General features: G+C 43.6%; 1 protein-coding gene across 17 annotated transcripts in view; it reads left to right on the top strand.

Moving 5' to 3' along the window:
• The window catches only part of SEC31A (SEC31 homolog A, COPII coat complex component), a 37866-nt gene that overhangs the window by 4438 nt on the left and 17760 nt on the right, over positions 1-15668 (top strand). For 13 of the 17 annotated variants that reach the window (XM_079306488.1, XM_079306484.1, XM_079306481.1 and 10 more), the window contains exons 6-18: positions 703-798; positions 1823-1963; positions 2869-3011; positions 3939-4038; positions 5225-5386; positions 5550-5702; positions 7107-7343; positions 7848-7922; positions 9985-10035; positions 10832-10909; positions 13088-13163; positions 13779-13957; positions 15466-15592. In XM_079306488.1, the coding sequence (XP_079162614.1) occupies positions 703-798; positions 1823-1963; positions 2869-3011; positions 3939-4038; positions 5225-5386; positions 5550-5702; positions 7107-7343; positions 7848-7922; positions 9985-10035; positions 10832-10909; positions 13088-13163; positions 13779-13957; positions 15466-15592 (1618 nt within the window). The remainder of the gene's footprint in view (positions 1-702; positions 799-1822; positions 1964-2868; positions 3012-3938; positions 4039-5224; positions 5387-5549; positions 5703-7106; positions 7344-7847; positions 7923-9984; positions 10036-10831; positions 10910-13087; positions 13164-13778; positions 13958-15465; positions 15593-15668) is intronic. The other 4 variants (XM_079306486.1, XM_079306485.1, XM_079306483.1 and 1 more) reach the window with 1 other exon arrangement.

Genomic DNA, 15668 nt, shown 5'->3' with positions numbered 1-15668 from the left:
TGTTTCTGGTGAGATCAGTTTTCAGGTATCTTCTTTGGGGATTGGGTAGGATCCACCTGCAAGGCCTCTAAGTGTTGTTGTTTGGAAAAAGGAGGCAGCAAGGAAACACAGCCATGTGGCCTCTTTAGCAGAAGGGCTTTCAAAGCTGACAATCCTTCCCACATCACCAATGAGCATTTACTTCCTTCTAGATACAGTGTGTTGGTTTTTCCTTGTTGCCACCAGCTGTGTGAGAATTCAGTTGGATTTGTTCCCTAAATAACACTTCTGTCCCTGCACACTTGCCTCTAGCAGGGCTGTGCTGTGTTCATTGTATCCTCTCTGAATTCCTTTCTATCCCTTTCTGCCTGTTATGAACTCAGGACTTGCCTGTCAACAGCCACAAAATGTGACCAAAGGGCACTTGGTGACCTTGGCTCATGTTGCCCTGCCTGGACTTTGGCATCTCAGGTGCAGGAGTGCTCTGGGTGGCTGCACTCACTGTGGGCAGGGCAGGAATGCCACACTGTCTGGAGCAAAGCTCTATGGTGGCTGTAACTGCAGCACTGCTTCCTCCCCTGCCCTGTCACTCCTGTATCTTTTCCTATATCCTGAGCTGACAGGGGCATTCACACAGTCCTGCAGATCTGGTGCCTTCCAGCAGCTAAGACTGGGAAAGCTGATGCTGAAAATACTCTTAATGTCTATTAATGTTTCTTACAGACTAATCTGGTGGCCTCTGGTGCTAATGAGTCTGAGATCTATATCTGGGACTTGAACAACTTTGCTACACCAATGACACCAGGAGTCAAGACACAGGTATCAGATTTGTGTTTATTAAATTCTCCAGAGCCAACTCCTGAAAAAGATGCATGGCAGTTAAGTGAGAGCTGATTGAAATTTGCAGTTTTAAAGCAGTCTCAAGGGCATGGAGTGTGGGGGAAGCCTCTTGAAGTCTAACTTGGGTAGTAGCTGCATACAAGGGTGACTGGATGCTGCTGTTTTTTGTAACCCCTGGAGAGCAGTGTCCTGGCTGTGCCTCTAAGTGCAGGTGTGCATGGGTTCATGCAATGAGTGGTGTGCTGTGCTTCCCCTGCAGCAACTCTGGATGTGCTGTCTTCCTTATCCACAACAGACCTGCAGTTTTGGCTTGCTGCACAAGCCAGCCATGTCTTCATGTGGCAATTTTTTGTTAAGAAATTGTGTTTGGCCAGGGAAAGCTGTAGTATTCCCTTAATCTTTGAGAAATGTTTATCAAGCAACAAGCAGAGTCTCTCCTTTTCAAATAGCATAACCATTTTAGCATCCTTCTCTAGATCTTTTAGTCTTTCTCTGTGTGCTTCACTGCATGCACAAATCTGGAGATAGTGAAGGTACACAGAGAAAAATAGGAGAAAAATAAAAAGCAGCTACTTAGAAGTCAGATGAGACAGTAGGTTTTGCAGTTACCTTGGTGAGTTTGGGAGTGGCTTAATTGCTATACTCAAGGTCCAGTGTTTAGCCTGTCTCTGTTAAAGATGATCTGTGGGAAAAACAATAGTCTTTTGTGCATTTTGTCTTGTGAAGGAAGTGAAAGAATGGGAGGAAGTTGTTTGAATGCAAATACTCTTCTGTTGCTGTTACAATTCCACAGAAGTTCACGATTACTGGAAAATTAGTTTATTACTGCATGATGGTTTGGAGACAAGAAGGTTATACTACAGCATGTGTAGAAAGGAAGCCAGAACACCCCCAGTACACGGGGCACTCTCCTTGCAGGTTTCTCACTTAGCAAGTGCTGAAAATAGCAGGGTTTGAGTCTGCAGCGTGGCAGGGCTGTGACAGGCTGTTGTGTGTGTGGCAGCCTCTGGAGGACATCAGCTGCATTGCATGGAACAGGCAAGTCCAGCACATCCTGGCATCTGCCAGCCCCAGTGGCCGGGCCACCGTGTGGGATCTCAGGAAGAATGAGCCCATCATCAAAGTCAGCGACCACAACAACAGGGTGAGTTCTCTCCTGCAGCTGCTGGGCTGTAGGGCTGGGTCATGGCACCCCTTCTTATCTGACAGAGATAAGGGGGCCTGGCCCAATTTGCTCTTGAGAGGATATTTATGCAGGAGGAATTGTCAGCATTACAAATTAAAATAGCTGGATGCAGAATGATGCAAGGCAAGGCACCCACATGTCCTATCAGAGTGGTGATTTAATTTTGAAAAAGCACTTATTATCTGTTTGGGGCTAGCACAGAAAGATTTTTATTGATTTTGCCACAGAGAATTGTGGTATTGAGCAGGTTAGCCTCTTCAACTCCTGGAGAATGACATATTTGTATAAATTTATATTATTTAAATGGAATATTGCTGTAACAAACCCCAAAGATACAGCAAGAATTAAAAATGAAACTTAGAAATGGGTGGTTGTGAAGTAGCTCTTTCCTCACTATATTATTATTATTTTGATAAACTGTGTAATTTTCAGTGTTTTCTGTGTTGCCTCGCATAACAGCATCACAATAGACTGTCTTCATCATGGGATGGTGGTCCTGTGATAGTGTTCTCATGACAATAACTTTTGCCTAATGTTGGCTTTTATTAAAATAGCAATAAAAATAGTGGATGAAATGGTTTATATTTAGTGTTTTCTCACATTTAAAACATAGCACTGTGAAATAGTTAGCACAGTGTAATCTCTCTGAGAGGACCTTGGGAAACTGAAGTGCAAGTCTCCTCATTCACCAGAATAAGGAGAATATCCCAGTCTGAATGCAGTCAGAAATAATGCCTGGAAACACAGCTGCAAATTCCCTTGCAGCAGTGTCTTACCATGCACACAGACACATTTGGTCTAGTTCTCTTTTTCCTTGAGCACTGCTCAGTTATGTGATGCTTTGGCCCAATGTTGCCCCTCAGATGCACTGCTCAGGCTTGGCATGGCACCCTGAAGTTGCCACCCAGATGGTTTTGGCCTCAGAGGATGATAGACTGCCTGTTATTCAGATGTGGGACCTAAGATTTGCTTCCTCACCTCTTCGTGTTCTAGAAAGTCACACGAGGTAAGAGTCTTGCACAGCGTGGAGCTCCATGGTGTTTGTGCTGTTGGTGACTGTCCTGGTTTGTACATCTCACTTCTGCTGTTCCCTGTGAAACAAGGCCCTCTTGGTGGTGGCAGGTTGAGCAGCAGGCAGTGCTGTATGCTGGCTTGCTGACCAGCCAGCCCTGTGCCATGAAAGACCTGCCTTTTTGGAGCTTGGTACTCTGAAGGAAACAAGCCCCACAATTAAATAAATAAACAAACCCACCAGGCTGCTGAAACAGTGAAGCTGCTAGTTTGTTTCTAAGTTTAAGAAGAGTAAGCTAAGGAAAAAAAATGTTAGTAGTTGATTTTGGCTGAGTAATGTACTAAAGCTGCACCCAGGCACATGTGTGGATTTGCACAGTTTGTGCCACTCAGTCCCCTAAATGCCTTTATTTTGGGTATAGTGGGTGATTTTGTTAAATTCTTGTCCCTCCTCCATTATTGGTGAAACTTTCCTCAAATCCCATACTTGATTTAAGAAGAGAGAACAGTCTTGTGACATCTGCCAAAACTGCTGCCAGTGGGTTCTGCAGACTTGAATGTCTTGCTGATAAAATGCTGAAAAGCTTCTTAGTCACTGACCTTACCTGTGGGTTTGCACACTGGATATTGGTGACACTGCAGCAAACAAACTATATTGTTACTAATGCCCAGGTTCTCCCATACAGCTATTGCATTTAATTTTCAGATACAGTGGCTGCACCTTTATACCTTTTAATGCAGAAAATAGAAAACATTTATTTCAACAAAACAAGGCCTGATAACATTGAAAAATGTCTCCTCCTTTAAGAGGAAGGGGTGGAGAGAGCATTTTGACGTGGGACGCTGAACTTCTAAATATGCTTTTTTAATCACCATTTTGCATTTACATTAAGCTTTTTTTTTATTGTGTCTTTTCATGCAGGGGCATATTGGCCATTGCTTGGAGTATGGCAGATCCAGAGCTGCTACTTAGCTGTGGGAAGGATGCTAAAATCCTCTGCTCCAACCCTAACACAGGCGAGGTATTGTATGCACACCACTTTAAAAAAACCCAAAAATGTCTGTCCAGAGGTGGTACATGCAAAGCACATGTTCCTGTGCTTGCATTCCTAGGAATGATTCTGTGGGATGTTGCTCCCTATCCTATTTGCTAAATGTGTCTTCTGAGCTTGTTCTGGTGGTGCAGGATTCCTTCCTGATATTGTCAATATTACACATTTGTTCTTGCAGCTTGTTCTCTTACTGAGTTGTGATGTCTCTGTTCATTATAAGAGATGGAAATTAATTCACTTAAACTACTCTTATTTTGGGTCCAGTGTGACTGGATCATTGTTGCAATTGCCTTTTTCCTTCTGTAAGAACTTTATCCAGACTGGAGCATTTTTGTAGGTTGCCATAGTAGTGGCAGATCAGTGAGAGCCACTCAAATGTGTTCCCACCCTTTTGTGCCTGGGGATACCTTTCAAAGAAAATGCAGCTATGTTTTCAGGCAATGTTTGTCCCTAGACTAGGAGATAAGCTTCAGGCATGCTGGAGAGCTCCTTGCCTCCAGTGGGCAGTAATTGTAGAGTGGGAAGTGTTTCTGAAATTCAGACATTGGCCTAAAGCATGAAAGCTGTACAGTGGTAGATGAGTTATCTGAGCTGGATCATGAGCTGTTATGAAGTTTTTACATGTGGTTGAATCATGCTGCATCTTTTTATTAAAAATAAAAACCAGTTCCTTGGGAGACAGCATTTGCTGACAGCATTTTGTTCTTTGAGTTTCTCCTGGTTTAGAGTTAAATGTCTACTTTAAGGGGAGCTTGTCTGTTCCAGGGCACAAGAGGCTCTCTGCCCAGGGTGCAGGTTTTACCTGTTCAGTTTTCCTGAGAAAACAGACTTCCTCCATGTAGTGTGTGAGGATACCTAAGTCAGCTCTGAATAAGCTAACGTGGATGTCAACAGCTCACACTCTCAGCACAGACATAGCCCACCTGCATCATTTGTGGATTAAACAGAAGGTTTAAAGGGAGGAGGAGGAGATGAAGCAGTGGTGTGTGATAATTGCTGGTAGGAGATGATCAGGGTTTGCCCACTGTTAGTTGTGTATTGAGGCTGCTGGGCAGCAGGAAGAGCAGACCAGTCTCAGGGCACACGAGGAGATTGCTGCTATCAGGCAAGGTGCTCCATGAAAGCCCTGATGTGTTGGCTTGGTTTTGCTCCCCAGGTGCTGTACGAGCTGCCCACCAACACCCAGTGGTGCTTTGACATCCAGTGGTGCCCGAGGAACCCTGCTGTGCTGTCTGCTGCCTCCTTCGACGGGCGCATCAGTGTCTACTCCATCATGGGCGGCAGCGCCGACGGCTTGAGGCAGAAGCAGGTTGACCAGGTATTGAAAACTGTTCAGCTAAGAATAGGGACACAAAGGGGTGGGGGCAACAAAAGAGGGAAGTCTTCAGCCCTGCTTGCAGGAGTAGCACTTCAGCACAAATAAATGTTTAATTTATTAGAGAAATGTCACTTCTGTTTTTCCCCCCTCTGTGTTATCAAAGCTCTCCTCATCTTTTGGGAACCTGGATCCATTTGGCACAGGCCAGCCCCTGCCTCCCCTGCAGCTCCCCCAGCAGACTGCCCCACAGAGCGTGGTGCTGCCTCTGAAGAAACCACCCAAGTGGATCCGGCGACCCATGGGAGCGTCCTTCTCGGTAAGGAAGGGGACAGGGATGGGCAGAGATGGGCAGGGTTGGCCAGGCAGGTAGGGAGATAGTGCTGGCACCTGCTTAATTCCTTGGGAAGCAGGGAATTCAGTGTGGTGCTTCACCTTGGGAGGTCTTCCTGTTTGTCATTATAGTGGGAGATGCTTGGGGCAGCTTCCAGACAGGGTACTGGGGACAGCAAAAGCCTGACCAAAATGCTTGGGAAGAAGAAATGTTGCTGAGAGATGTTTGTGTTTTGTCATTAGGGCTTTGCTGTTGTTCTGCACAGTGCTTGCTTTAGAGTAAATGAATACACATTGGGGGAAATGGGATGGAGGGATGAGACCAAACTGGGCAAGTATCTGAAACTTAATAGCTTCAAAATGCACTCATGTGAGTCAATGTGGTAGAGAATACTCAGGTTAGCTTTGATCAAGGTAGCAGGAGTTACTGTAGCAGCACAAGGCTGGCTTCCGCCATGCTGGTTGATTTGCAGAGGAGCAGCTGAGGGGATGGCAAGCTCTGCTTTTTGCAGTCATCTGCTCCTTGACTCCACTTTTGGCTTGTTTCTAAAACCACAGGCCATATATTTGGGAGCTTCTAGAGATTTTAGCCTGTCTATTTGAATTTGATTTCTCTGCAGCAATACTTTTCAATTTTCAGCATCATATGTCTGCTTATTCATGATCTGATGCACAAATTAAATGAATTTTCTCCTGTCAAAGAGAAGTAATGTTGCCTAGCCACTGACTGATGTGTCATTTTATGATGTTGTTTATTCCCTTATTTGTCCTGGTTTCCTAGGAGCCAGGTCCTGTTTCTTTTCCCTGGCTAGGCTTTACCTTTTTTTAATGCAGGTTTTACTGGGCTGGCCCATGTAAATTAACTTTGACCTATAGAATGAAATAATATCATAAGCCCCTTCTAATTATTTTTTGTTGATGTTACCTCTTCAAATGTTGTCAAAGCTTACTGCCTATCTCTCAGTAGAGTTTCAGCTGCTAAACAGCCTGGGAAGAGCAAGGGCAGACGTCATGCTTGAGCATTTACTTAATTATGCATAGGTTTCTTTGGCAATTGCATTGCAATATCATGAGATACTCACTGATGCTTGGTACTGTGTAGACCCACAGTTCTAGCTCTCAGTTTCTGGTCTGTCTTCTGTCTGAGAAAAAAAACAGGTACAGGAATGGCTGTGCTTATAAATCCTATTAAATGTGAACCTGCTTATCCAGCAAGCTCCTTACATGCGTAGAAGTATGGCGTGTATGGGAAACAAATAAATGAGCAGATGTTAGGAGTGTTCAGTTATTGGCCAGTAATCATGTATATGTTATATAAAACACATTTGCATACATGCTTCCCTGCTGTATACTTGCATTTTCACATAGTGCATGTGTGCTTCAATTCCAGTTTGGAGGCAAGCTGGTGACGTTTGAGAATTCCAAATCTGCGCAGCAGCCGGGCATGGAGCAGCAGCAGCAGCATCCCCATGTCTATGTGAGCCAGGTTGTCACAGAGAAGGAGTTCCTGGCCCGCTCCAACCAGCTGCAGGAGGCTGTGCAGTCCGAGGGCTTTGTCAGCTACTGCCAGAAGAAAATTGACATGGCTCTGGCTGACTTTGACAGGAACGTGTGGGCCTTCTTAAAGGTAACAGGGGGACAGCCCTTCACGAGTTCCCCACGGACTGGGAAAGCCAGGATGTGGTTCCTTCTGCACATTTAGATCAAGAGGTGCTGGGAACCAAAAGCTGCAGGCTGTGGGAATAGTGCCCATGAGCCATGTCACTGGAGGGGGCCCAACAGAAGAGGGAGGGTCCTCAGGACCAGGGATGTTTGTAGGGTTTGTGAGGAGTCGTGGCAAAGCAAAAGTGTGGGTGGTGAGGTTTTTGATATTCCCTGTCAACACGTACAGGGAGCTGGTGAGAAGGATTAAAGCTTTGGAATAGCTTTAGATGAGCTTTTCACTGCTCACTCTAAGCATTTAGAGGTTTCCAAATGAAGCAGATAAACAGTGCCCAGGTCACTGAAGATTTCCACATTTCTCTTTATCACATTCAGTCTACTCAGTCACTAAATCTCACTGGGTCATTTGTGCCAGTAAGGGAGAAAATGAAAAACTGTGAATTGTGATACAGTCTTTAACTTTTTAAAGGTGAACTTCGAAGAAGATTCTCGTGTTAAATACCTGGAGCTCTTGGGATACAGGAAGGATGATCTGAGGAGCAAGGTAAATGTGCAATATGTGAGATAAATAACTTGAGTAATTTCAGAATTCTCACAGAAAACAGTTTGCTCTGTGGGTTTTTTTAATTAGTTGTGTCTTCTTGCAATCTGGATGTTCAGTGGAAATGTCAGATCAGGCAGCAGACTTCAGAGGTGTGTCTGCATCTGACTGTCCCTTGCCAATGTGAAATTCTCACTCATCAAGAAGCTTTGATATTTATTGACTCAGGCTATTCATGTAACTTTGCTATTTGACATCCTTCTACTGGAGCATTGTGGAATGGAATCCAATTTTAGGCTTTCTGGTTGAAGAACATGTAAGCAGTTTTCATTAACTAGGAAAACCTGGGTTAGTCTTTTTAGTTTGTGGGAGACAGCAGTCATTTTTTAAAGAAAAAAGAACAAGCCCAAAGGTCAAACGTGGTTACATTTGGAGAAGCAAAATTTGTATTACCAGGAAGCAATTTGCACATCATTATAGACCTTTCTTCCCAGTTGGAAGATTTTTTACTCAGTGTTACAGGGACTTACCTGCTGTGCCTTTTGGCTCTGTTGTATTCAGTTGTCTACCCAGGAACTGTCTAGTATTTCTTCAATTCTGTTTCAGTGTATTTTAAGATTTAACTCATTTTTTTATATCAAACTGTTTTATTTTCATAGGTTGGCTCCATTAAAGTGTCACTGTGCTCACATATTTAATGTCCTTCAAGGCAAAATTAATATGATTATGGGGGGGAAAAAAATCATGGTTTTGATAACAGTTTGTCCTCAGCTTCTAAATATTCGTGCAAAGGCAAGCACAGCAAGGGTAATCCTGTATTTGAAAAGCAGCTCTCAATTAGGAAATCTAGTTGAAATTTGGTAGTGGTTCTGCAGAGTGGCCTCATGAGATTAAAGCCTACTGCTTGCTTTTGCTCTGGGTTTGATATGCCCTCTGCATGGGGAGAAGCTGGGAAAATGGGTACAGCTGAACTGGGTGGCCTGGAATTGTTGGCCTATCCCATCAGTTCAGTATTTAGGAAACAAATGAGAGGAGCTACAAGGTCCTGTTTTTATGTAGCTGTTTTTGAAAACATTCCACGTAGAAGTTGAGTCCATGTTTTTTGCAGTGTCAAGAAGCAGTACAGTACAGCTCATCTGAAAGTTTGTGATACCCAGATGGAAAGCTCACTAAATCACAACTTGGCTTTCCTATTATTGATGGCATTAGGGAAATAAAAACAGGAATAACAGATTTCAGCTTCTTGTAATAAGCTGCTAAGACCGTGGGGATGGGTGGATTACAGTCTTAAAACCTGTGATTCTCATGCAAGCCAAGTCCTGGATTTCTCATTTTTATTGTAAACCAGTGATTAAAAAAGAAAGAGAAAACTGTCTCCAGCAATTTGAATTCAGCTCTTTACACAAACCAGCCTACAAGGGTAAAATAAAGCCTACAATACAAAAAGCAGTAGATAATTTTAGGAGCAATGTGAAACCCAGGCTCCCTGATGCTGAAATAATACAGAAACTCTATACATAAAATTGCTGGTTTTGAGAGCCCTAATTGAAGCTGGAGTCATGGTTTGCTTTGCCAAGCAGTAGAAGCTGGGCTTTTTAACTTTTTTTTTTTTTTCCTTTCCTCTGGAAAATCCTAGCCCACAGCCAAGTGCCTGGTGTACTTAAACCCACAATTTCCTGACAGGCTCTCTGTTCCACAAGGATTGTCACTGCTTTATTTGCCCTGACCAGAACAGACAGAGGGTTTTGTCTTTAATGTTCTGATATTGCTTATATTCCTATGGTTTCCAGCAACTCTAGTGAGATTTGAGGCCCTTGAGTTAGCAATTAAAGGTTTAAAGGCATAGGGCAGCTGTTGTTTCCATCAGGGCTTGGGGTGCAGGGTTCTTAGCAGTAAATCAGTCATCAGGCTGGAAAAGGAAATGGCTTTAGTTTTATTTTTAAAATGTTTAATTGCATGTTAGCTGTTGTGCAAGCAACATAGTAGCTACATGTGCCAGTTCTGCAATCTGAGAATTTGGTGACTCTTTAAAAGGGTACTTACTTAAAACTTTATTGTTTTGTAGATCACATCTGCTCTGAATAAAGAAGGTCTTGCAGATGGTGTCTTGGGAGAGGTGAGCAAAGACATGTATGTAACTCTGTGGTTAGTTTTATAATGCCATGGTAATTTATAAAGTAAGAATCATTTTTCTTTCCACTTGATAGCTGTCCCAAAGTAAGTCACAAATAATCCAGTATGTGGCAAGTTCCTAGGTTAAGTAGGATGAAGGTATTATTTTAGAAAAAAGTCAACCAGCTCTTTTCCACTCTGATGTTCCCCTCCTTTTCCAATGAAGGGCTCTCAGTCACAGGTTTTAATATGAGGTTTCAGTGGTGTCCCTCCACCTTTCCTTGCTGCTGCCTGTGCCTTGCCCACTGTGGCAGTTTGTGCTGCCTGTGAGGTAGGGCAGAACCTTGCTTCCTGGCACCTAATTTCAAGAACAGCACCTTCATCGGGCGTTAAAGGAAGCATGACTTGAGAGTGTGGTCCTGTAACTTTCTCTGCAAGAGTGGTAACTACAGTTCAGGCACTGCCCACTGTAATTGCAGTGGCCTAAATCTGCAGCAGGACTGCAGTGCTTTTGTGCCACAGACAGTCATCTGTAGCTGCCTCATGGGGAAGAAAGCTTTTGTAGCATGTTTTGAGGGAGCTAAGATGAAAATAACACAAAGTACTGTGTAATGAGAGAGAGCAAGGAAATAGGGCCTGTACCCTGTTTATGATGCTCAAGCATATATTGCCAATGCATTTCTGTGATTTTCAGTCTGGTTCTAACTGTTGGTTGGTGGAAAGGTGACTGTACTCTGCAGTGCAAAGTATTTCTGCTTCTTTTGCTGGTGGATTTTTATGGCATCTTCTCTCTGCTGAAGGCTCCTGCAGAATCTGATGGATCTGTGCCAAGCAAGGGAGATGAAGGCCAGACTACAGAGGATCAGTTCTTGGGAGAGGTATCTCTTGCCCTCTAGACTAACCCTGCTGACCTCCCCTATATTTACTTTGTTCCTTTTAATATCATTTCATTTAGTTGGCTTTTGCTGCTGCTGAGGATATACAGAAATAGGAAAAAAATATTTATAGTGGTAAAACTGGAGTCTTGTTAAGATTTTTTTCATCTGCTTGATGCAGTATGTTCAGCCAGGTTTATTGCAGGCAGTTTGTGCTCAACCATTTGGGATCCTACACCATTTGATCAGCATTGTTTTCAGCCCTGTGTTTTGCATACAGACAGGTCTCTAATTAGCACTAAGGACCCATCCTCTACCTTGTGAGGTGTCATTAGCACTGAAAATAATGTACTGCTGTGTGAAAAGGCCAACTTCATTTTTCCCCATTCCCTCAGTCTCCCTTTTGGATTGGAATTTGGGCTGGTAGCTGGGCTTTCTGTGCTTGGTGCATGTCTGTAGCATGTCTGTGGAGATGGGGCAGTGGTTTGAGGCTCATGCATGTTGAGGTGGTGCACTTGACTCCACATAACAAACAGCCTGTTAAAGACACTAAAATCAGAATGCTCTTCTTGGGTTGGGTGCTTGATTGTTAATTCTTCAGGCTCTGTAGTGGCAGACACGTGTCTGACTGTGTAAGGGTTATGCTGTATGCAGCCATGAAGATACTGGATATCTCATAACAAATGTCTCTTCTAGGAGAGAATTCACAGCCAAACATGACCTTAGCCTACCTAAATATTTGTGAGCCTGGCCTGAAGCCTCTGGTGATGCATCAAGGGCATGCTGTCATATACATAAAGTGACTGGATGGGTACATTGTTCCTGTGGTAGTCACAGCAGGCTCTCAACCGATACCAAACTCACATCCAGTGTTAGCTGACAACAAAATCATTTTCCAGACACTGTGTCCTTTTTATGAGCCAAACATAAAGCTTGTTTCAGACTTACTTCCCCATCCAAATGAATGTCTTGGGTCTCCTGAGTCCTTGAATTTAGCTGAACAAGCAGGGTGTTCCTGAACTCCCTTCGTGTACTGAAGCAATAGCTTGTGAGGAGATGGTTTGTGGGTCAGGTTCTGCACTCCACTTAGCCTGTGCTGTGAAAATTGATGGTGAAGAGAGACTTCCCTTTTGATACTATTTTTTATTCACATGTTTTGTTTGAAATCCCAAAATCCAAGTGCTTGCACCAAGTGGTATCTGTCTTAATTCCAGGGGAGTTTTATAAAAAAAAAAATCAGCCTCTGTCTACTGAGCACTGCTGTACGGAGTGCTACATTGGACTTCTGTGTTGAAAATTAAGCTTGTGTTAATATGTAATTTGCTTAATTGAACTGAGGTGTATGTCTAGTGCAGAGGGTTTCAAGGATGAGCTGAAATTCACAGTGGACCAGAGTGGAATCTAATGGTAGACTGTTCTTGCTAGGGGTTAAAGCTGAAAGAGAAGGAAAGAAAAGGATTCTCATTTTTTCCTCATTGTAGCTGTAGCTTTACTCAGAGGGGGTTGTCTGTATGTGATTATAGATGCAAGCTGGTACCCAGGATCCAGGTGTCTGGCTGCTGGTTCTTGTGAGATGAAGGAAGCTTAATTGGTAAAGCAAAGAAAAACAAGGAATTAATTCAGTGCTTCCCATGAGCAGGCAGGTTTTCACCCCTAAGAAAGCTGAGCTTGTCAAATGTAACAGCGATGAGGGAAGAGAAACGCCATCACTGCAAGCATCTCCCTCTTTCTTCTTCCTCCAGCTTTATATTATGCTGAGCATGATGTTATATGGCCTGGAATATCCCTTGGGTCAGTTTGGGCTCAGCTGTCCTGGGTGTGTCTCTTCCCAACTTCCCATGCATTTCCCACCTCCTCCCTGGAGATGCAGTAGGAAAAGTAGAAAAGGCCTTAGGGCTGTGGAAGTGCTGCTCAGCAAAAGCAACAACATCTCTGTACTATCAACACTGTTTCCAGGAAAAATCAGGTAGCCCAGTACTGGCTACTGTGAAGAAAAGTAACTTTACCTCTGCCCAAACTGGCACACTGGGATAAACTTCCCTTCTAAGATAATGGTCTCTGAGTTGACTGATAGTCTGAAATTTTAAATTTAACTTGCAGTGTAAGAGCCATATGGTTTTTAAATGTGTGCTTTCAAAGTGTTTACATGATCTCAGAAATTATGCTTTTCCTTTCTTTTAGACACTGAAGGACCATAAAAAAGAAACTGAAGATTTGGGATCTGCAAAGACAACATTTAACATTTCTGTTAGTGGAGGTACAAAACCACCTTGATGTTGATTTCCTTGTATGTGCTGTTATTTATAAGTGCTGATGTTGATACTGGTGTTCAGTGAGAAGGCAAATTCTGCACAGATTGTGAAGGATTGTAATTACTTGCTGCTAACTGACTTCTCACACATTCTCAAGGCACTTGAAAATACAATTTTTTTAAGGAAGGAAGGAAGTTATACAGCACTTGTGTACCCCATTGCTGACATGCAGCTGCTCTGAGTGATTTCTGATATAAAAGAAGACACGCTTGGTCAGGCACGAAGTGCTGCTTATACAGAAACTCCCAGGGGATCTTGAGTAACACAGAAGCCACTGACCCCTGTCGAGGTTTGACTTTTTATGGCACTATTCAGGTAGTTGTTTTAGGGGCCATTTAGAGTTCAAGGAACTTGCTCTGTCATAAGGTAAGTAATGTTTGGCAGTGTCCCTGTGGCTTGGCTGTGCCCATGTGTGTTTGAGGCTGGAGGTGAAGGTGAGCACCTGGCCAAGAGCAGGCTGGATTGCAGACACATGTGCCAGCCTTGTACAACCAGACAGTGTCACCTGCTGCTGCATCTCTTATGGCAGTGTTTAGAAGTGCACCCCTGTCTCGTTGCAGATGTGGATGGGCTGATCACACAGGCTCTGCTGACAGGGAACTTTGAAAGTGCAGTGGATCTGTGCCTGCACGACAACCGCATGGCCGACGCCATCATCCTGGCCATCGCCGGCGGGCAGGAGCTGCTCTCCCGGACACAGGAGAAGTACTTTGCCAAAATGAGGAGCAAAATTACCAGGGTATGTGTTTTCAGGGCAGGACTAACATGCTCATATCCCTTTGGCAAATCCCTTTTTCACTTTAAAAAGTTTTGCCATTTTATAGGCTTTTTTTCTGGCAAATGTTAGTAGGTGTTCACGTTGGTAAGATCTTGGAGCCAGGAGGATTTCTGTTACTTTTTTTTAATGCTTTGATAAGGGGAGAAAAGGCACACCACCTGAATATTAGTGCACAAGAGTACTCTTTATCCCATCTTCAGTGTCTCTGAGTTGCATACACACTAATGGATTCTCAACAATAAACACGAATACCTTAAGCAGGGCACATTTCAGTTTGCTGTTCTGTCTCATTTTTCACACATGACCCATGCTCAGGGCCAGCAGCATTAAGTTGATTTCTGCCTGTGATCAGTCTTCACAGATTTTGCTGATGCTTTGTTTTACTGCATGCACAGAAGAGAGAGGAAAGTATACCCAGGGTAGATTAATCACCTTTTGTCTAGGAGACAGCGTGTTACGGTCAGCTGGTTATTGTTATTTTCAGTTTTTTGCAGTGCTAGGGATTACTGATGCTGCTTGTGCAAGTCTTTCTTTTTTACTACCAATATGAGAAAGTAGTGACAGGAGGTTGAAACAGGAGAAGTAGCTTTAAAAGAACAATTGGTTTAGCAAGGGTGGCAGCTTTTAGAGGAATTTCTTCAATGGAGTTCATCCTTTGGGAAAAGGTGTTTCTGTGAAGAGCTGACCAGTTATCTGTGCTTATGCTGACAGGCAAACATTGACCTTGTAGCTAGGATGTTGCATTTGTTTTTCAGGTGTTTTTTTTTATTTCTGGTCCCAAACTCATATACTGCTTGTTCAGCTGTTTCTGAGCTTGTAGTTTTGGCATGAGAAGGGCTTTGTTCACTAAAGAGCAGCACAGCTGCCAAGTCTGTCTTTTGTCCAAAGCAAAATAACAGGAGGCAGAGTTTTAGAAGAAACTGGAATTTCATTCTGAGGGCTGTGCAGAGACAGCCTGTGTGGGTGGGTGGAGGGTAGGGTTACTGCAGCCAGCTGAGGTTGATATTGCTGCCAAATTCTGCTTTCTTTATGCAGCCTAATCAAATGCCCCTCACTGGTCAGCTTGAGACCAAGAGCTTAAAGCTGAATGAAACAGTTTAACAAACAATATTCATACATCTCCCTGGGCATTGTGTACAAGACTCTAGCAAATACTTGGTAGGTTACCTGTGTCTGCAAAAATAGTGCTGAAAACCATTTGCAACAGCTTGTGGAAATTTGTCTATTCTTTTCTTGTACATTTTGTAGCCAGAATAATTGGCCTCTGCATGTTCTGAGCTTGTTTTGTGATTTTGTTTTTCCTTTTTAAGAAAGATGTGCTTCTGGGCAGCTGTTGAACTGCAATGCAATACCTGTCATGGCTGTTGATACAGTGGGAATGGGTAGACTGGAACAGCTCCAGATTATCCTGTGTATTATACAGAGGAAATCCTAACAAGATCCTAACTGTGGTCTCTCTCCTACTCTAGCTCATCACTGCAGTTGTAACAAAGAACTGGAAAGAGATTGTGGAGTCTTGTGACTTGCAGAATTGGAGAGAGGCTCTGGCTGCTGTGCTCACTTACGCCAGGCCAGACGAGTTTACAGCGCTTTGCGGTAAGGACACCACAGAGCGGGTAATCCAGAGCAGTATCGTGGCTTTGCTCACAGTTCCTTGGCCAGCTGCTTCCCC

The sequence above is a fragment of the Erithacus rubecula genome (genome assembly GCF_903797595.1).
Source record: "Erithacus rubecula genome assembly, chromosome: 5".
Lineage (NCBI taxonomy): Eukaryota > Metazoa > Chordata > Aves > Passeriformes > Muscicapidae > Erithacus > Erithacus rubecula.
The sequence above is the reverse complement of the archived record's forward strand: the minus strand, read 5'-3'. Positions and strand labels throughout refer to the sequence as shown.